The 21,037-nt window shown below is 50.8% G+C and overlaps 1 protein-coding gene across 2 annotated transcripts in view; it reads left to right on the forward strand.

The window, feature by feature from the left end:
- Positions 1-21,037, forward strand: part of CLUAP1 (clusterin associated protein 1) — a 41,321-nt gene that overhangs the window by 13,623 nt on the left and 6,661 nt on the right. For both annotated transcript variants that reach the window (XM_056866292.1, XM_056866291.1), the window contains exons 4-8: positions 1,192-1,371; positions 4,310-4,405; positions 10,546-10,629; positions 11,340-11,473; positions 13,382-13,523. In XM_056866292.1, the coding sequence (XP_056722270.1) occupies positions 1,192-1,371; positions 4,310-4,405; positions 10,546-10,629; positions 11,340-11,473; positions 13,382-13,523 (636 nt within the window). The remainder of the gene's footprint in view (positions 1-1,191; positions 1,372-4,309; positions 4,406-10,545; positions 10,630-11,339; positions 11,474-13,381; positions 13,524-21,037) is intronic.

Here is a 21,037-nt window from a genome sequence, read left to right on the forward strand (position 1 = left end):
TCCCTCCCCCCTTCCCTTTGTCATTGGTTAAAATTTGGGTAGCATATGGTCCACATTGTAAACATCTCAGCCAAGCTGTTCAGCAATGCTTTTCCATATGCTTCTTCCCTTTTTGAGCAGGAGTAGGGGGTCCATGTTTTGAACAAATGTAAAAAATATTAACAGTTCAGTTCTGATGGTTAATTTCCTTGGCATTCTATATGGGCATTTCCCCCCTCACTAGTGTGCGTGTGGTGGAAAGGGCTGGGAGGGCAGGGGACTCCTACTGGAATAGGGAACTGGTTAAATCTGAAGCCCTACTCAGTAAGGCAAGCAGGAGATCCTCTGCAGGAGTTCCCACAGGTCAGGTGGGAGAAAAGGGGTGGCTTCTTTAACCTTTTCCTAGTCCTCGCTAGTGCTGAACACCCTGCCGCTCCTCCTCTAGCCTCCTGATTTTACCCTTTTTAGCCAGCATTCTTGGTTTGAGGAGGGGCTGTGGCTCAGTGGTAGAGCATCTGCTTGGCATGCAGAAGGTCCCAGGTTCAATCCCCAGCATCTCCAGTGAAAGGGACTAGGCAAGTTGGTGATGTGAAAGACCTCTGCCTGAGACCCTGGAGAGACGCTGCCGGTCTGAGTAGACAGCACTGACTTTGATGGACCAAGGGTCTGATTCAGTATAAAGCAACTTCATGTGTTACCTGTGAGTGTGTTGGTTGCTCTGCTGCTGCTGGGCCCTTTGCCCGTGCCAGGGAGAGGAGCATGAAATTGCCAGGATGGCTGAAAGAGAAGACTTTGCAGAGGTAAGCAGTCTCATTACCGCGATGCACCAGGAGAGCCCCTGACCCCTGCGAGGAAGGCGTGCGTGCGGTGTGGACGGTGCCAAAGTGCCAATTAAGCGAAAGGCCGAGCATCTGCCGAGTTCCCCTTGGGTCAGCGGGAGCAACGAGGGCTGCTGGGCTGACCGTCTCTTTAAACTAATTAGGGGATTGGCGGGCCCAGAAGTTATTTGCTGCGCAAGGATCCTCGACAGCACAGGGGAACGGCTCACAAGCTCTCCCTCCTGTCTGTTTTGTGGTAGAACTCTGAGGTCGGCCGCGTGGCCGAAGGCCGTCGTATTCCTAGGCAGAGGCATTTGCCGGCAGGTGGAAATTGGCGTCCAGGAATGGGCGGTTTGAGGCCCCTGCTTCAATGGATTTTGTTTTTTTTCCCTAGGCGACCAAGGCTCATATCAAGCTCAACACCAAGAAGCTGTACCAGGCGGACGGCTACGCGGTGAAGGAGCTGCTGAAGATCACCTCCGTGCTGTACAACGCCATGAAGACGAAGGGCACCGACGCCGTCAACGTGGATGAGGAAGACGTGGGGAAGTTCAAGTTTGACCTCGGCTCGAGAGTAAGGGAGACGATGCCTCCTCTCTCCTTTTCGAAAACAGATCCTTGCTTTGCGCCCTTCCTTTCTTGGAGCTTGAAGCGCCGTTTCAGCTTCAGTGACCCTGTGGAGTAGAGGAGGCTGGGCCGGATCTCTGGTCAAATGACTTCTCGGGGAGTGCCACAAGGAGCGTGTCCCATCCCCCCTGCAGGAGCTCAGCTCCTTCCTAGCCATTGGCCACGTAGGAGGCAATTGGCAGGTGGTCTCACTTGAGTCCCAACCTGGGTGCCGTGCCTAGCCAGTCACCATAATAACCAAGCAGAAAGCAGAAAACGTCTGCGGAAGCTCCATCTCAGCTAATGGCTGTTGCGAGCAATGGAAGCAGTTTGTCATGGCAGGTGGACGGCTCAAGGTTGACTCAGCCTTCCATCCTTCCTAGGTTGGTAAAATGAGCACCCAGATGTCTGGGGGTAAAGTGTAGACGACTGGGGGAAGGCAATGGCAAACCACCCCATAGAGTATAGTCTGGCTAGTAAACATTGTCATGTGATGTCACCCCATGGGTCACTAATGACCTGGTGCTTGCCTTTACTTTTTTACACACATGCACAGATTGTTTGCACTGGCTTGGATGCTATTGGGAAGTTGTCGTCCCTGTTCCCCACAGCATCCAGGCACCTTCTAATCTGGTGAACTGGATTGGTTTCCCCACTCCTACACACGAAGCTAGCTGGGTGACCTTGGGCAAGTTACAGCTCTGTTAGAGTTCTCTCAGCCCCACCTGCCTCAGAGGGTGTCTGTTATGGGGAGGGGAAGGGAAGGGGATTTTAAACTGGTTTGAGTCTCCCTTAAGTGGTAGAGAAAGGCGGCATACAAAAACCAGCTCTTCTTCTTCTGGGTTTCCTGTGTCTTTCCTGTAAACACCCCTTGCTGAACTGCCACCCATCTCCAAAGGTCCCCATTCCTGAACACATGAAGCTGCCCTATACTGAATCAGACCTTTGGTCCATCAAAGTCAGTCTTGTCTGCTCAGACTGGCAGCGGCTCTCCAGGGTCTCAGGTAGAGGTCTTTCACATCACCTACTTGCCTGGTCCCTTTAACTGGAGATGCCGGGGATTGAACCTGGGACCTTCTGCATGCCAAGCAGAGGCTGTACCGCTGAGCCACAGCCATTTCCTGCTTCTTTCTGTGCTCTATTCTCATGAGAATTACAGACTTTGTGGCTTTTTTTTTACAGTGACTTTTAAAAGCTTGTTCCTTGACTCGGGAGCCAACGCTCAGAGGGGAACTGCAGATCAATATCCATTATCGCAGCAAACCACCTTTATGGTTCCCAAATAAATTCAGCACTGGCGTCAATATTATAGAAATCCCTCCCTGATGAAACCCAACAGGGCCATTCAATTAAGGTCTTCAGGCTGTTCTCAAAAACCTTTCCCTACCCCCCAACGGGTTTTTGAGGTAACTGCTAAGTTTCATAGGTTGCCATTATTGTATGAAAAAGTAGATTAAAAAAAACGACAAATCGTCATGTTTTTGTTAAGTGGCTTTTATGCTTGGAGAGCATTTTTGTCTCCTTTTTGTCTGAGCCCCCTTGAGTACCACCGGGTGGAAGCATCATACAAATTGGACCCTCGGCATCTCCGCTGGAGGAAGGGCCGAACAGGGCTTTTCCCCCTTCCCCCTTCCGCTCCAAACAATTGAAGAAATCGCCCAGGATCAGTAGGAAGGCGGAACTGGAGGTCTGCGGTGGGGGAGGGGACTCAGCTCCCCCTTTCGTTAGTGGAAGTTTACAGCGGGATCCAACTTTCCCCCCCTTCAGTTTAAATAAATCAGGTGACAGGAGTGTGCTTTGGTTCCTGCTGTTTGTTCCTGGGACCTTTTTATCGGTTGGTTAAAATATGAGGCTCGAGAGATGCGGCCTGGATTTTACAGAGAGACCAGGTCCTGGCAAAACCTGTTAGTCTTCCCTCTCCAGAGTTGTTAGGAAAAAAGGCTATTTTTTTTTAAAAAAAAATGCTTGTCTGTCCAGCCACGTTGTTCCCGGCATCAGTTCCTGACCTGGCAACGAGCCTGTACAAACAGTTGGCAGGGGTCTCAGTAACTGGGACTCCCAAATGAATCAAGCCCAGCCGATCAGTTGGGCGGCTGCCGGCGCTCTGCTCTCGCACACACCCCTTCCGCTTCTGCCTTCCGCGGCCACTGTGACTCTCAGCCTTGAACACTCCTGCTGTGGCTGGGCCCATCCAGATCCAAGGGAGGGTGTGGGAAAGATCACCACTCGTGTGCCCCCTGCCTTCCCAGGGGGAAGAGTGATGGTTGGGAGCGATTCCCCCCAGAACCCCGTTATGTGGAAGCCTCCCTGGTCCTGCGGAAGCAGCAGCCATCGGCATCCTCGCGCTATGAAGGAGCGGAAGCCCAGAGGCGGAAAGGAGATGCGAGCGGGCTGCACTCCAGACGACGGGAGTCCTTCGTGCAGCTGTTTCGGCTCCAGGGGATAACGGGGAGTTGCCCTTGGCGACGGACAGCCCTGTGTGTTTCAAGGCCGCGCCGAGCAGCTTTCCCCGTCCCGTTCTTCTCATCTTGTCCCAACTTTGGTGGGGAAACGGACCGCCTTCTCAAGGTGTTGGGCGCCTTGAGAAGACAGCCGTTTCTGGGTGAAAGCGGCAGCGCTTCCTCTCTAGTTCTTCTGCTTCAAAAAATGTTCTTCCTCGTAGGTGCAAAAAGTCCGTCTGTGGGAAGGATTTTGGTGTTGGGGTTAGGCTGGGAGCGTGGGCCATCTCGAAGCCTGGTTCAGACTTGCCAAAATTTCCGCAAATAGTTTTGTGGATAATCTGTTTCTTGGGGAAGGAGGGGGGGGGAGGCCTTCCAGCCGCCATTTTTAATGGGATTGTTTGCATACCTGTGTCAGGGGACTTGCTAGGGAAGGTGACCAGCTTCTGTTTCTCCCGTTTTGTCTAGATCAGTGAGCTGAAGGCAGCCAGGCAGCTTGCGTCAGAGATCACTTCCAAAGGAGCGTCCGTCTACGACTTACTGGGCAAAGAAGTGGAGCTGAGGGTAAGTCAGGAGAAAGGAACTTGTCAGGGCTGCAAAAGCAAGAACTTCACTTGGGGGTTGCGCAATAGGTCCCCCACTCCCTGTGGTGCAATTGCGTTTCTCTGATTTGACGTTCCTCCGGGAGCCCAGAAACCCAAGACGGGGCTGGTTGTTTCCAATAAATCTGCAAACTCCAGCCCTACGTAAAGGTAAAGGCCCCCTGCGCAAGCACTGGGTCATTCCTGATCCTTGGGGTGCCGTCACATTCTGACATTTACTAGGCAGACTGTTTTCGGGGTGGTTTGCCAGTGCCTTCCCCAGTCATCTTCCCTTTACCCCCAGCAAGCTGGGTCCTCATTTGACCGACCTCGGAAGGATGGAAGGCTGAGTAAATCTTGAGCCGGCTACCTGAAACCAACTTCTGTCGGGATCGAATTCAGGTCGTGAGCAGAGCTTTTGACTACAGTACTGCAGCTTACCACTCTGCGCCATGGGGCTCCGCCAGCCCTATGTACTCCTCCACTTTCAGACTATATACACTTCTCTGCTCTGTCCTTTTTTCCTTCTCTATGATTCCTTCCCCTGATTCCACCCCACCCCACGTCCTTATAGAATGGGCTTCCCGCCGAAGTAAGGGGTGCCTTTTTCCTCATTCTAGGTGGCAGCCCACAGCCACGTTGCTTAAGCGAGCCTTTTCCCCAATGTGGTTTTAACTGCGTCAGTTTTAATATGCCAGGTTTATGGTCAGCTGTCATTTGCCTGTCCTGTTGTAAACTGCTTGGAGCAACAAGGAAAAGTGGCATATAAATACAGTGCATACAGAGGCGCTCGATCCCAAGCGTGATGGGGATAGTATCTCTGGAGCTTTGCGCAGGAGGTAGACTCGGGTGACGTCTGAGCGCGGTCCAGTCCCCTGTGACATAAGAACTGTGTACGGAGGTGCGGAATTGTGGTAATTGACGCAGGCTTTATTTCTTAATGTTGGCTGTAGTTTGCCAAATGGTAGGCCAGCTCCAGATGGCCTTCTTTCCTGTCCAGTATGTTCCAGAGAGAGGGTTTTTGAAGCCCAGGTGACTCTTCACTTGTAGCATTCCGATCGCTTGCAGAATTGAGGGGCAAAAGCAGACTGAAGCAGTACTGAGCAGATGGCGAGTGTATCGTTCCCCCGCACACACACGCGCCTCAGCCCTAGCAATACAGAGTCCATGTTCTTAATCCCCAGGGAGCACATGGGCAAGTGGACAAAACCATCTTTGCGCCGATGTAGCCGAGGGATACCGTGGACTGCCAAAAAAACAAATCAGTGGGTTATAGATCAAATCAAGCCTGAACTGGCCCTAGAAGCTGAAATGACTAAACTGCGGCTGTCGGATTTTGGTCACATCATGAGACAACAAGAGTCGCTGGAAAAGAGAGTCATGCTAGGAAAAGTTGAGGGCAGCAGGAAAAGAGGAAGACCCAACAAGAGATGGATGGACTCAATAAATGAAGCCACAGCCCTCATTTGGCAAGATCTGAGCAAGGCTGTCAAAGATAGGACATTTTGGAGGACTTTGATTCATAGAGTTGCCATGATTCGGAAGCAACCTGACGGCACTTAACACATGCACACACAGCAGAGGGAGCGATTTGCATCCTCGCACGCTGAATTGCGGTGTGTCCCGTGGCGCTTTTTCTGCCCGCGTCAGCCGGGCTGACTTAAAATATGCATTTACGTTCACAATTAAAATACGAGGGAACATGCAGGAAACTACATGACTTGGCACCTGTTTAGATGGATTATTTTTAATTGGGGGGAAAGTGGGTATTAAAACTTGGAGGCACAAGTCAGCTCTTTCCTCTTCTTATAGAGAAAAGGAGGCTGGGGTGATGGGTGTTGGAGAGGATCACTCCAGTCCTAAGCAGTGTTGAACTCAGTGGGCTTAGAAGGGTTTAACTCTGTTTAGGATTGCACGGGATGAGTCCCATAGCACTTTTGCCGTTCAGAGAGTTGCCAACTATTTGCCCTGTTGCCATCCCCACGTTGCCTCCAACTGAGCAGAAGCTCGCATGGACCGGAGGTTCCTGCTGTGGGGAAGCCAGCTGTCAGACACAGCCACTGAAAAGCATGGGAGAGGGAGGGGCGGGTTGAACATCCAAGAAGATGGCCGCTGACAGGAAGGGCCTGGTTTGGAGGGCTGCTAAGAGCGTTGGGGGCATGACAGGGCCATCCCCAGCAGCTCTCCCACCCCTCTCCGGCAGAGAGCGTGCACGCTAGGGTAAACGCTGAGCTGAAGGGTCGGGCTGTTGTGTTTCGTCGTCTCCATCCGCTAGCACAAGTTGAGCCAGCATGGCGTAGTGGTTAAGAGCAGTGGGTTGGAGTGGTGGACTCTGGTCTGGAGAACCGGGTTCGATTGCCCACTCCTCCACCTGAGTCTTCATGTGGAGGAGTGGGGAAACAAACTCGGTTCTCCAGATTAGAGTCCGCCACTCACGTGGAGGAGTGGGGAAACAAACCCCTTTCTCCAGATTAGAGTCCAACGCTCCTAACCACTACAGCACACAGAGATAAGCACGAGGCCCGGCTCCCCACTTTTTTTGACAGCCCTGAAGTAGGACCTGACCTCTGTGGAGAGCTGCATCTCTATGAGTTTCGTCAGGAAGCAAAAAACTTTTTGGCCTTCTAAAGCCTTAACTTGTACTACAGAGCGGGAACGTGGGAGGCTGTAGGGCAGAAGTCACCGTATGCCTGGAACGGTGCTCGCGACTTGCTTATTAAAAATAATTCTGGCGAATTCCACTCTCTCATCTCTGCGTCTTTTTACCCAGATCGGACCACTGTTTGCTGCTTGGCAGACCGGGGCCACTTGGCCTTTGCCAAGAAAAAAAAATTGCAAGAAGTTTTGGGGATTTTGTGTTCCAAGTTAGAGAGCCCCCCTGCCAGCCACGGATCAGGACTGCTGTGAAACCTCTTTGCGGAAAGCTTCTTTTCATGTTTCCAGCAAATGGTCTCTGCTTCCTCCTATAACTTGGCTACCCTTTTCAGAATCCCAGACACAATAGGGAAAATATGCATACATTGGTTTCTCGCAAGCCATTCTCTCCGCCGTACCCCATTCTTTTAAATTCTGAAACAGTTATTGTGCTTGATTAATTTTTCATAAGGCGTGTACCCTGAAACATATTGCAAGGAATTTGATGCTTACTTCCTTTGCGGTTTTCTTTGTTAAACAAACGAGGCAACCAACCTTCCTTATGCTGTGATTCCACTCTGCCTGCATTAATAACACCTGCTGATCGCATCGGTATGGGATTGTGGGGTGGTGGTGGTTTGTTTTGTTTTTAATTTCAGTTTGCCTAAAGTGATTTTCCGCTTTGGCTCACCACCATTAATTGTTTGTTCTGCTTCCCTGGTTTCTAATGAGTGGTTTGTTCTGAAACACCTCGGTGGTTTAAGCTCTCGGGCCCGGTAAACCGTAAGCAACATCAGGCCTTGTATTTCCTGTTAATTGAAGCTAATATCCATCAGAGGCAGGTTTCTGTTGTCCCTGACTTGTTACCTGCTCACAGGTTGGCTCGCTCCCTTTGTTCTGATCCCACTAGTCAGTCCTTCTGTTCTTATATTTGAGCACTGCTTCCCTGCCCATAGATCACGATGGGTAGCCGTATTAGTCTGTCTGCAGCAGTAGGAAAGAACAAGAGTCCAGTAGCACCTTAAAGACTTGCCATGTTGGTCTGTCTGCAGCAGCAGAAAAGAGTAAGAGTCCAGTAGCACCTTAAAGACTAGCCGTGTTAGTCTGTCTGTTCAGGGAGAGGGGTCGTGGCTCCGTGGTAGAGCCTCTGCTTGGCATGCAGAAGGTCCCAGGTTCAATCCCCGGCATCTCCAGTGAAAGGGACTAGGCAGGTAGGTGACGAGAAAGACCTCTACCTGAGACCCTGGAGAGCTGCTGCCGGTCTGAGTAGACAGTACTGACTTTGATGGAGCAAAGGTCTGATTCAGTATAAGGCAGCTTCATGTGTGCATTCATGTGTGTCTGCAGCTGTAGAAAAGAGCAGGAGTCCAATAGCGCCTTAAAGACTAACAAAATTTCTGGTAGGGTTGTCCTAATGCAAGTCTAACGCTTTAGCCTCTGTACCGAAAGATTCTCCAGTCTTAGTCCAAACGAGGAGAATAAAACGCCTTGCTGCTTTGCCTTCCAAGTCATGCGCCTTCCAGGTTCTACACGAGGAAGAATAATTTTCATCGCTCCATAAAAATGTCAGACCTCGGACAGCAGCGGTTTGTTTGAGGCTCATCCCGGTGTGCCTTGCTCTTCTCAGTCATGTTTGTTGGGTCGCTCAAAGGTGCCTGGCAAGGGCACTTCCCATAATTACAACAGAACATCCCCGCTGCTCGTAAACTCAATGCAGGTACCTGCTGGGCAGTAAATAGATTTTCTGTCCTCCTTCCTGAGCTGTATTTAACAAATTTAGTTATTGCGTGCTGCTAACATCTTCTAAGAATCCTTGGACCTCTAAAGGAGGTGTAAATGCATTAAGGGGCAAGTGGGGGGGTATCACAGTCACCCACGTGTATTCCATTCTTTCAAGAGAGAGAGAGAGAGAGTGCATTCTTGCGTATGATTTGATTCCACAAACTTTAGCTGGCCAGCTGGTATTTTCCATCTCTGCCCCCCTCCCAGCTCCCTGGCACTTGAGAATTGCAGGGAGGTGGGTTACCTCTGATTTTAGCTCTGGGCTTTGGTGAAAGGAACAAAACCCCTGTATCTCTTGCGTGGTTTCTCACCTTCCCCAGGCCCCCAGAGCAAAGCAACTCATCTCCCTCAGTGATTGTCTTTGGGTAATGTTGAAAGGGGCAAGAAAGACTCACACCGCTCCTTGCTTCCTTTGATTTTGAGTAAAGAAGATTTTGTTTATGAAGGGTTTTTTTTAAATCTCTTGTATAAGAAAAAAGAAAAAGAAGAGTTAGTTTTTATACGTTGACTTTCTCTGCCATTTAAGGGAGACTCAAACTGGCTTAGAAACACCTTCCCCTCCCCACAACAGACACCCTGTGAGGGAGGTGGGGCTGAGAAAGTGTGACTAGCCCAAGGTCACCCAGCTGGCTTGGTGTGTAGGAGTGGGGAAACAAATCCAGTTCACCAGATTAGCCTCCGCCGCTCATGTGAAGGAGTGGGGAATCAAACCCGGCTCTCCAGGTCAGACTCCACCGCTCCAAACCCCCGCTCTTAAACACTACACCACTCTGGAAAGCAATGTGATGGTGGTACAGGCCGTAGTGAAAGGCACACTGTTTGCGTTCCAGAGGTCTCCTTCCAAGACAGCACACTTCAAGGAGTTAAAAGATCCTTGTCTTAAAAAATCCTCAAACACACAGAGCCCTTGGTCAAGCCCCTTGGGCCTTCTTTCCACTCCTGAACCCTGACCACATCAAGCATAGGCTGACCAGCGGGCTGAAGGACTTTGGACACTGTGGAAGGGGGAGGGAAGTCCTTCTTAAGAGCAAGAACTGTTCTTGTCCATGTGTTCTCCATTAAGAAGAAGAAGAGTTGGTTTTTATATGCCGACTTTCTTTACCACTTAAGGGAGACTCAAACCGGCTTACAATCACCTTACCTTCCCCTCCCCACAACAGACATCCTGGGAGGTAGGTTGGGCTGAAAGGGTGTGACTAGCCCAAGGTCTCCCAGCAGACTTCATGGGTAGGAGCGGGGAAACAAATCCAGTTCCTCAGATTAGCCTCCGCTGCTCATGTGGAGGAGTGGGGAAATCAAACCCGGTTCTCCAGATCAGACTCCACCGCTCTTAACCACTACACCACGCTGGCTCCTTAGCAAACTGGAGGAGCAACCCGAGGTGGTGTGCGCAGGGCAGGAGGTCGAGAAGACGGCTGACCTGAGTCAGGCGAGGATTGCGTTCTGAGGAGTGGGTTTGGGCTGGCGGGCTTAAGGCCCATCCTTGGGTTAGGAAGTGTTTAAATCGGAGGGAGGGGTGTCTCCATGAACCTGCCAGAGGAGCTCCCGTTCCACCATGGCCTTCGAATCACAGCGCAGAAACGTCAGACTGCACTCCATTTGTTATGCAAATGGCTTTGTCCGAGCGGCTTGGCCCGCCTGTGAATATTAACCAGAAGCTTAATCTTTCAATTACTGTTTGCCCTTTCCCCCCGGTTTTAATTTTAGGAAATGAGAACAGAAGCAATCGCCAGGCCGCTGGAGATAAACGAGACGGAAAAGGTGATGAGAGTCGCCATCAAGGACATCTTGGTAAGGACTGTGGCCCGGTCCGTTAGGGGCTTTGTGGGAAATCGATTCTCTTATTCAGTAATAGTTCATTCCAAAAAGTGCTTTAAAAAACAAACAAACAAACGCCGTTCCTGCCTGCTGTGGATCAGAAGCTCTGGCAAGTATGTTCATCACAAATGCCTGTCCGAACATGCCTGTTGTGTGTTTCCGACAGAAATCTGACTTCGGTGATACGTGTGCGTGTGTGTGATTTAAAAAAGTAAATGTCAAAAACAGCTGGGCCGGGTGGGTGGGGGACACACACCCCGAAGGACTGAACACACCTTCAGTTAAAGGGACCAGGCAAGTAGGTGATGTGAAAGACCTCTACCGGGGCCCTGGAGAGCAGCTGCCGGTCTGGGAAGACAATACTGGCTTTGATGGACCAAGGCTCTGATTCAGTATAAGGCAGCTTCATGTGTACTCCCTGCACCTGGATAGCCCCAGGCTAGCCTGATCTCGGAAGCTAAGCAGGGCCGCCCCTGGCAAGTGTTTGGATGGGAGACGTCCAATGGTCGAGACAAGGAGGCAGGCAATGGCCAACCACCTCCAAATGTCTCTTGCCTTGAAAGCCCTACCAGGGGGCCACCATAAGTCAGATGTGGCCCAAGTGAGAAGAATCTGTCACTTGGCGGTTCCTGCCCTCCCCCTCCAGAAATCGCACTTCATGGGGGCCATTGTCTTTCTTGCAGGAGCAGGTCCAGAAAACCAAAGACCTGTTCAGCAACGTGGCTGCAGATGAAGCCAGCTTGGAAGCCAAGATTGAAAAGAGGAAGGCGGAGCTGGAAAGGAGCCAAAAACGGCTGCAGACACTCCAGAGTGTTCGGTAAGGGCTGGTGGCCCTCGGAGGGGAGGGGAAGGGGCTGCCTCCTGCCCCTGGTGTGTGTGTGGGGGACGTTTTGAGTAGGAAGAGCTCTTGTTGTCTGCAGAGCATTACAAGCGCAATTCATCTGCCGCCTGCTAATTCACACCCTCTTGTTAACACCTGTGCAATTATCCATTTTCTCCCCGTTATTGTTCCTGTTCACTGCCGTGTTGCTCGTTTAACTCAAATAATTAATCACCGGATAATTAAGTGTAGCATTTCCAAACGAGGAGTTAAAACCCTCCGCTTTAGAAGAAGGTGGTGCTTTGCGTTTGCGGGAGAAAGAAGTTTGTGCTCAAGAGGCAGCTGTCTCGAACGCTAGGGCTCCTGCGTGGCCCTGCAGAGTGCATCCCAGATGCGTTCCCACCCCTCTGCATAATCCCCTTTCAAGGATTCCTGGTACTGTGCCCAGCCTCATGAGAGTTGGAAAAGCAGGAAGAATGTGAGTCTTTTAAAAAAAGTCTGCCTCGTTTCTGGGCCACTTGCTTTTCCTTGCCTTTGCTTTGTTGTCGAATCATAGAGTTGGAAGGGACCACCAGGGTCATCTAGTCCAACCCCCTGCACAATGCAGGAAACGCACAACTACCTCCCCCACACACCCCCAGTGACCCCCACTCCATGCCCAGAAGATGGCCAAGGTGCCCTCCCTCTCATGATCTGCCCAAGTTCATAGAAACGGCATTGCTGACAGATGGCCATCTAGCCTCTTCTTAAAAACCTCCAGGAAAGGAGAGCTCACCACCTCCCAAGGAAGCCTGTTCCACTGAGGAACCGCTCTGAGTGTTAGAAAATGCTTCCTGATGTCTAGACGGAAACTCTTTGGATTTAATTTCAACCCGTTGGTTCTGGTCCAACCTTCTGGGGCAACAGAAAACAATTGGGCACCATCCTCTATATGACAGTCCTTCAGGGTTATCATATCAGGCTAAACTTACCCAGCTCCTTCAAATGTCAAATGCAGCTTGGCAACCATGAGAACTAGAAACATGCATTTAAAAAGAAGGGGGGAAAAGAGCAGTGGTTCTCACGGCTCTCTCAGGCCCTGCAAAAGCATCTTGGAGCACTACACAGTAGGTTAAACAGTGTTATGGTTCCTGCCCCATATAGGAGCTTATCATTTGGACTACTACATAAGAACATAAGAAAAGCCCTGCTGGATCAGACCCATGCCCATCAAGTCCAGCAGTCTGTTTACACAGTGGCCAACCTGGTGCCTCTAGAAAGCCCCCAAACAAGACGACTGCAGCAGCAATAGCCTGTCTGTGTTCCACAACACCTAAGATAATAGGCATGCTCCTCTGATCCTGGAGAGAATAGGTATGCATCATGACTAGTAGCCATGAATACCTGTTTCCTCCATGAACATGTCCACTCCCCTCTTAAAGCCTTCCAAGTTGGCAGCCATCACCACATTTTGGGGCAGGGAGTGCCACAATTTAACTATGCGTTGTGTGGAAAAATACTTCCTTTTATCTGTTTTGAATCTCTCACCCTGCAGTTTCAGCAGATTACCCCGAGTATTATGGGAGAGGGAGAAAAAAAGTAGGAAGTTGTTGGCAAAAGGGGCGCATCCACTGCTTTTGCTGATAGCAACTGCATTTATAACGGTGCTCTCAGGTGCTCAAAACACATCCTCTTGAGACAGCCAGGCGAAGAAGGTCACTGTTGCGGTCTGCGTATTGCAGACGGGCAGGCCCAGGTTGAAAAAGAGCGAGGGACTGGCTGAAGTGAGGCGGCCGAAGGATGTTGTGAGAAGAGCGAAACTTGAATCCAGTTCCTGACTTGTGGTCCCCCGGTCTCATAAGCTCCCTGGCCACACCTGCTCTTCATGTTCCTTGTCCTTGTTTCTTCCCCCACATCCCCCTCCAGCCCAGCCTTTATGGATGAATACGAGAAGATTGAAGAGGAGCTGCAGAAACAGTACAGCTATTACCTGGAGAAGTTTCGGAACCTGGCCTATCTGGAGCAGCAGCTGGACGACCAGCACCGCATGGAGCAGGAGAGATTTGAGGTGAGCGAGTCTTTAGCTCTGCCTCTGAACTCATGAAGTACAAAGTTACAAAAATATCGGGGGAGTTGACTGTTGGGGGGAGTGGGTACTGCCAGGGCTTTGCTCGTTCTTTCACCCAAGGATCATGAAAGCCTGTGAAAACCAGAACGTCGAGTCCGGCATCCTCTTTCCCACCATGGTAAATCGCACGGCCCTGGAAGAAGAAGTAGAGTTGCTTTTTACATGCCGACTTTCTCTACCACTTAAGGAAGAATCAAACCGGCTGACCATCACCTTCCCTTCCCCTCCCCACAACAGACACCCTGTGAGGTAGGTGGGGCTGAGAGAGTGTGACTAGCCCAAGGTCACTCAGCTGGCTTCATGTGTAGGAGTGGGGAAACCAATTCAGTTCACCAGATTAGCCTCTGCAGCTCATGTGGTGGAGTGGGGAATCAAATCTGGTTCTCCAGATCAGAATGCACCGCTCCAAACCATTGCTCTTAACCACTACACCACGCTGGCTCTCTGGAAGGGTGGCCAGCTCTCCCCCTGGGCTGAAAGACCCTACAGTGGTTGCCCATCTGTTTTCGGGCACAAGTCAAAATGCTGGTTCTTACCTTTAAGGCCCTCAAAGGCTTGGGACCAGGATAGCCGAAGGACCATCTCCTCCCATACTGTCCAGCCCACTAGTTAAGATCTGCCTCTCGAGCCCTGCTCTCTGTGCCCTCACCGCCAGAGGTGAGATGGGTGACAACTAGGAACAGGGCGTTTTCTGTGGTGGCCCCTCACCTTTGGAACGCCCTCCACCTTAATGCTTGCATGGCAGCCTCTTTACTAAAAGATGTTTGTGGCTGTCTTTTTTAAAACCTGGGCTTTAAACTAGGGAGCAGCCACATGTCACATAGTGGTAAGCTGCAGTAGTGCAGTCCAAGCTCTGCTCATGACCTGAGTTCAGTCCCAACGGAAGTCGGTTTCAGGTAGCTGGCTCAAGGTCAACTCAACCTTCCATCCTTCCGAGGTCCATAAAACGAGGACCCAGCTTGCTGGGGGTAAAGGGAAGATGACTGGGGAAGGCGCTGGCAAACCACCCTGTAAAAGCATAGTCTGCCTAGTCGCATCCCAACGTTTACATCACCCCAAGGGTCAGGAATGACCCGGTTCTTGCACAGGGGACTACTTTTACCTTCTTAAATTAGGGGCTTTCTCTGACTAGCTTTTTTAATGGCACGCTTCTGTTTTATGGGTAGTTTTTATGGCGTTTATGTCCAATGGCTTGTTTGTAACGGCTCGCACTTAGATGGTTGCGTTTCTTTAATTGTTAGCCTGCTGGGAAGCAGGTGCGCGCTCTTCAGGCAATCCCTTCTGCATTCATTTCCTTGCCTGCTTCCCTGTGATCGCTGAAGTATTTAAGGGCGGGCAAAAACAGCTGGCAAAAATGAGGAGGGTGGTTCACCGCTGTGGTCAGCGGCGGTTTGGCTCCCCTCCTTGTCCTGATGCTTCGTCTCCTCCGCCTCTTGTTTTCCAAGAGCCGTCGTTGGCGCGTTTCCTCTGTTGCCGCTCCAGCTTCTCCAAATGGATCTTTGATAGATTGCCATCTTCATTTTCCATTTGTCTTAGATAACCCATCTTTCAGAACCATAATAGAGAGGAAGCGATGTCCCCTTCACACACAAGACACAGACCTTTTTTTTTTTTTTTTAACAGTATTCAGCTGAACAGCAGGTTAAAAGGATAGCAATTACCATGCGATTAGGTTAATCTGCTACCCTGAAAGTGTTGAGGAATGGCTCCGTCCTGCGTTCTCATAGACAAGTGAATGTTTTCAGGGGGAAATGTCAGCGGAGTTAAAAGATTGGCGTTGAATAATGGGCTGGGAGCCTGGGGTGCTCTCGGCACGCATGGTTCTTGCACGTCTCTGGGCTGATGTTTCACTGCCAATGACATCCATTAACCGAGCATTTCTTAATTGAAGGAAAAGGACGGAACAGAGGCTCGAGAGTTCCAATTAACGCCACGCTGAACGGCTCTCGCACGCATTGGCTGTTTAAAACTGCTTTCCTCGCCCAGGTGACCTGCGGTCGCTGGCTGCGTCCCGTAACGCCACCCGGCGGTTCTCAGCCCACGGCTCAGGATCCTTAGGTGGTTTGTGGAGCCCCAGTTATTGGGTCGCAAAACCTAGAATCATAGAATAGAATCATAGAGTTGTAAGGGACCACCAGGGTCATCTAGTCCAACCCCCTGCACAGTGCAGGAAATTCACAACTACCTCCCCCCCACACACCCAGTGCCCAGAAGATGGCCAAGATGCCCTCCCGCTCATGAACTGCCTAAGTACATAGAATCAGCATTGCTTACAGATGGCCATCTAGCTTCTGCTTAAATTCCTCCAGGGAAGGAGAACTCACCACCTCCCTTACAGAACCTGTATCTTTTTGGGTGTGTGCGGGGTTGCTTTTCAGAAAAACTTGCTCCTGGTGTGCATCCGCTGAGAGCAAAGGTGCCTCACTTTGCAGGCACTCTCAAAAGAGCAGCATGGCAGCAGAGGGATGAAGGAACAACCGGTGGGGGAGAGAATCCCTCCCTTGGCATGGGAGAGGATGAAGAAGAAGATGAGTTGGTTTTTATATGCTGACTTTCTCTGCCACTTAAGGGAGACTCAAACCAGCTTACAGTCACCTTCCCCTCCCCACAACAGACACCCTGTGAGGGAGGTAGGGCTGAGAGAGAGTGACTTGCCCGAGGGCACCCAGCTGGCTTCGTGTGTAGGAATGGGGAAACAAATCCAGTTCACCAGATTAGCATCTACCGCTCATGTGGAGGAGTGGGGAATCAAACCCGGTTCTCCAGATCAGAGCCCTCCGCTCCAAACCACTGCACCGAGAAGCCTTCAGCTCTTTAGAAGGAGTCTGCCACCTTCTTCCTGTCATGTGACTGTGATGTCACATGAGATCTTGTCCTGGGCTTCAAGCCAAGTGGGTCTCATGCTGCTGCCCTGGTGGTTCAAGATTAGGTCCCAAGTCTGGAAAGGTTGACAACTCTCTTGTGGCATGCATCATGTCTTCTTCGCATCTCTTGCTCCTTTTTCACCTCTTCCACGTTAACCACCCTCACCATTTAGCACCCAGAGACGCCTAACAGTCGGGCCACAAATATGCCGGATACAGCTTCTACGGCTCCCCTGGACTCTCTAATAGAGCAGCTAAAGAGACTGATATTCCAAGAGAGCTTTGTGGCTCAGTAAGGTAGAGAAAACTGGAGTTTGGGTTTCTGCACAGCTCAGTCAATTTTGAAATGATTGACTTTCCTAGCCTTGCCCTTCTTGCGGGAAGAATTCGTTATAGTCAAGTCCTAGCGCACAATGTTCCTGGAGAACCTTACCTTGGAATACACTGGCATGCGCAGCCTGCTGGTTCCTATCAGCCTTTATGCAGCTGTGGCACCAATTTGCTGTATTGAAGGAAAATCCCCAGCTCCTCATTACAGGGTCTTAACAGATCACTTCGACATTGGAATACCAGCTGCCCCTCCCCCCAGATCAGATACTGTGTCTGCCAAAAGGGATGTAAAAGGGGACCTAAATTAATCCCGCATGGCCTGCAAAACAGAACTGTTCTGCCATTCTTACAACTGAAGGGAGCTGCAAATTACCTTCCGTTGTCATCTTTGCTGGCCTCCCCATCCTCCTCCCCCCATCTTACTTATGGGGGCTCACTGCCTGGCCAGGTTTTTCTAATGGCCGCTATCTAGGATTATTGAACACCGTCCTGTTTTATTTGTATATGGAGTATAGAGTTTTAATGAAGCTTTAAAGTATGTTTTTAATTGATGTTGTGTGATTAAGTTGTTGTTGTAACCCGCTCTGAGCCCGGCTTGCTGGGAATGAGGGTGGGCTATGAATATAAGGAATAAATAAATAAATCCAGAACCCTGAGCCATGTGGCTCTCCCTATTAATTCTGCTCCCACAAGATGTCTAAAACCCGAGGGTAAAAGCAGCCTCTAAGAGGCAGCGTTAAGCGAAGGGGCCTTGTGGGAGTGCCGGTGTCTGAGAAGGCAGAAGTGTGAAGTAGATAAAAATGTGGGGGGGGGGAAAGCAGCCACCTTTCCTGCCCCTTTCTGGAAGTGAGAATGCATTTTGCTTTCTTCTGAATTCCTGGTGGGGTTCGTTTGGGGCGGGAGGGAGTAGGATGAGCTAGCGTAAGACTTAGCCGGCCCTTGGAAATGGATTCAGGTGATGGGATTCGGACCAGTACAGAAGCCCAGATGGCCTAGCGTAATGAGTCAACTCTTATCTTGAGGCCAGACCCCTAATTCCTGGTTTCAGAGGCCAAGAGAGACCCTGGGGCCGAGAAGCCTTCAGCTCACCTCGTTCAAGTCACTTGAGGAGGCCCCAGGAGGTCCTTCCCAGGGCCTCCCTCTACAGCGCCAGGGAATATCTCCCCCACAAGCCCTGGGATCTGTGTCCCACAGAAGCTGGGGGCTGGTCTGTTTCTGCTGCATGGAATATTCTGGACAAGGTACCATGGGTTTAGTGTTGGGGCTGAGAGAACGAGCTATAAATCAGTTTGAATCTTGCCGTTGCCAAGAACTCGCTAGCAGGCTGTGGGCAAGACCAGCCTCGCTTCTCCATCTGCCACGCGAGCACAGCAGCATGGACCTGTATCCTTGATGTGACACGGTAATGTCTGTGAAGCGCTTTGAACGCTCTCTGATCATATTTCACCATAGGGGTTTTGTGAACCTTCATGTCTGGCAAAAGCGGCACAGTACCGAAGACCGTATCGTGGCAAGCCACCTCAGTGGGAAAGATCAAGCGTCTTCCTTTTGGATCTGATTTCACAATCCTTCCCTCCCGCCTGTCCTCTATGCAAGAGTACAGTTCTGAAATCTCTGGGCCTGTGAATATCTCTTTGTTAACAATCAAAGACGCCGCAGCTGTTCTAGTCATTTCCCATCAGCAGTCGGTTTGGTTAGCAGGAGGGCGTCAAACAAAGCAAGCCGATCCTGGGCTTTCCCCCGCGGGATCCTCCCATGTGGTCGTGTGAATGCCAGCTGCCCAGCCAACGGACCCAAGCAAACGAGGACAACAAGAAACGTCAGACATCGGGAGAATAGCAAATGAGCTTTGATTGAATCATTACAATTCATTCTTTCCCAGGGTCCAGAGAGAGAAGTAAGCAAATAGAGAGGCAGCCTGTTGAGACAACATCTTGTTCCAACTGGCGCACACTTGATTTAATTGGGAGAGGTCCCTGATCGATCGTATTGTTTTGCAAAGAGTCCGCCGTTGAAAAGGATACTAATTCTTTAAGCACTGCTGGGCTTGCACACTCCGGTCCCTGGCCGGCCTTCTTTGAACACAAGTCTCGCTCTAGCGTAGCTTTAGTTTCCAATCACCTTTCTGTGCAGCCCATCTTTCCCGTCTTGTTTCTTTCTCCTCCAACTTAACCCACCAGCCGCCAGGGTCTCAGCTAACCAAAGATAACGCTCTGTCCTAGTGAGAAGATTCGGTCTCTGTGAGGAGAGGTTGGAGGAGCTTCCGGCTTTGTTTCCAGACTCTGTTCTGGTTCTGAAGCCAGCATGGCGAGATCTTTTTGCAGGACTGATGTCTTCTGCTCTGGCCTTGCTCAGCAGCAGGGGACAGTTGGAGCGAGGAGGCCATGCTGGTGGAATTTCAGGCTGGTGCCAGGAACCGAGAGAGAGCTGGGAGGGAACGAAAGCTCGTGGGAGGTTGCCGAGGAGCAGAAGGGATTGCAACTGGTGGTTCCCTTTGCGCTGGGTGAGGTTTTGTGAGAGAGGTCCTAACTACTTAGCTTTGGGGGGGTTCCTTCAACCTTTGGCTACCCTTCTGTTTTATCTGTAGAGACGGAAGTGCCCTTCTGAGGAAAAATATATGATTAAACAGGAGCCCCGTGGCACAGAGTGGTAAGCTGCAGTACTGCAGTCCAAGCTCTGCTCACAACCTGAGTTCGATCCCTACGGAAGTCAGTTTCAGGTAGCTGGCTCAAGGTTGACTCAGTCTTCCATCCTTCCGAGGTCAGTAAAATGAGTACCCAGCTTGCTGGGGGTAAAAGGAAGACGACTGGGGAAGGCACTGGTAAACCACCCTGTAAACAAAGTCTTCCTAGGAAACGTCGGGATGTGACGTCACCCCATGGGTCAGGAATGACCCGGTGCTTGCACAGGGGACCGTTACCTTTAAACAGACCACTATCAGGTGCCTTTTAAAGATGCCCCCCAAATTTGCTGGCCAAGGTGTGGGACTGCCTCGCCCTCCCTAACAGCAGGGCTTGCCTTGAGAAGAAGTCATTAACTCTCCCCCCACCCAATTGGGAAATACTAATGCTACTCTGAACATTATCCATGTTTCCTTTCCGGTCGACATTTGATAAACTGGTTAAAAAGACGGCTGGGTCGGTGCCTCCCAAACGAAGTGATGGGGCTGTGAATGCAGACAATCCTAATACGTCCCTCATGAAAACTGACAATTAGAAAAGGAATTTTTTTAAAAGTCCGGCTTCAGAGGCTAGGACAGATAATTAGAAAACTGGCGGCTGAAAGAGAAGTTTGGAATAGAGGTTTTTTGTGAAAAGTCGGCTGTGATCTGTCAGAGCTCATTATGAAGACGGGGAACATCGTGCAAGAGTGCTGAGCAGCTGTCCTTCCAGAAGCCATCACAGAGCCTGCGTCCCGATCATATCTGACACGTCATTTTAAATCACTGAGAATAGGAATGTACAGCCTTCAGACTGCACCGGTTTGAGGCTGAAGAATGAAGGCTTGGGATGGCTTGGTGTGAAACAGAGACATTGCCTCTGTTGCTCAGGACACCATCCAAGCTGTTTGTTCCTGAACCTTCTCTTGCCGGTGGGGTCGGCTTTTTCAGCCAGCGTGGCATAGTGGTTAAGAGCGGTGATTTGGAGCGGTGGACTCTGGAGAACCGGGTTTGAGTCCCCACTCCTCCACATGAGCGGCGGATGCTAATCTGGAGAACCAGGTTGGTTTCCCCACTCCTCCACATGAAGCCAGCTGGGTGACACTGGGCTAGTCACAGCTCTCTTAGAGCTCTCTCAGCCCCACCTACCTCCCAGGGTGTCTGTTGTGGGGAGGGGAAGGGAAGGCGATTGTAAGCCGGTTTGATTGAGCATGCTGAGTCTCATGACTCGAGACGTATCCGGAATAGATTTGCACGTACAGCCATTCTCCGAAGAATTTCCCCCCCCCATTCCGCGATGGCCGCAACCGCTGGCTCGTGAATATGGAATCAGTCCTGGGAAAACGAAGACCAGATGATCGCCGTTAACGGCTCAAAGCCTGACCTTTGCAAAGGTTGGAGGAAGGAGTCTCAATCTCCTTCTGGTGGCCGCTTCTTTGCCCAGATGACACCGCAGTTTCTGGCTGCTCGCCAACACCCAAGTGTGGCGGTGTGCTTGCAGCTGCCCGTGAACACAGATGTTGCTGCTGCTTTCTCCCCTCCCCCCCACAACTGGCAAGCCTGGGAATCACACCACATCAAATCTCCCTTCATCCCAGGGG

The sequence above is a fragment of the Euleptes europaea genome, chromosome 21, assembly GCF_029931775.1.
Source record: "Euleptes europaea isolate rEulEur1 chromosome 21, rEulEur1.hap1, whole genome shotgun sequence".
In the NCBI taxonomy this organism is placed as follows: domain Eukaryota; kingdom Metazoa; phylum Chordata; class Lepidosauria; order Squamata; family Sphaerodactylidae; genus Euleptes; species Euleptes europaea.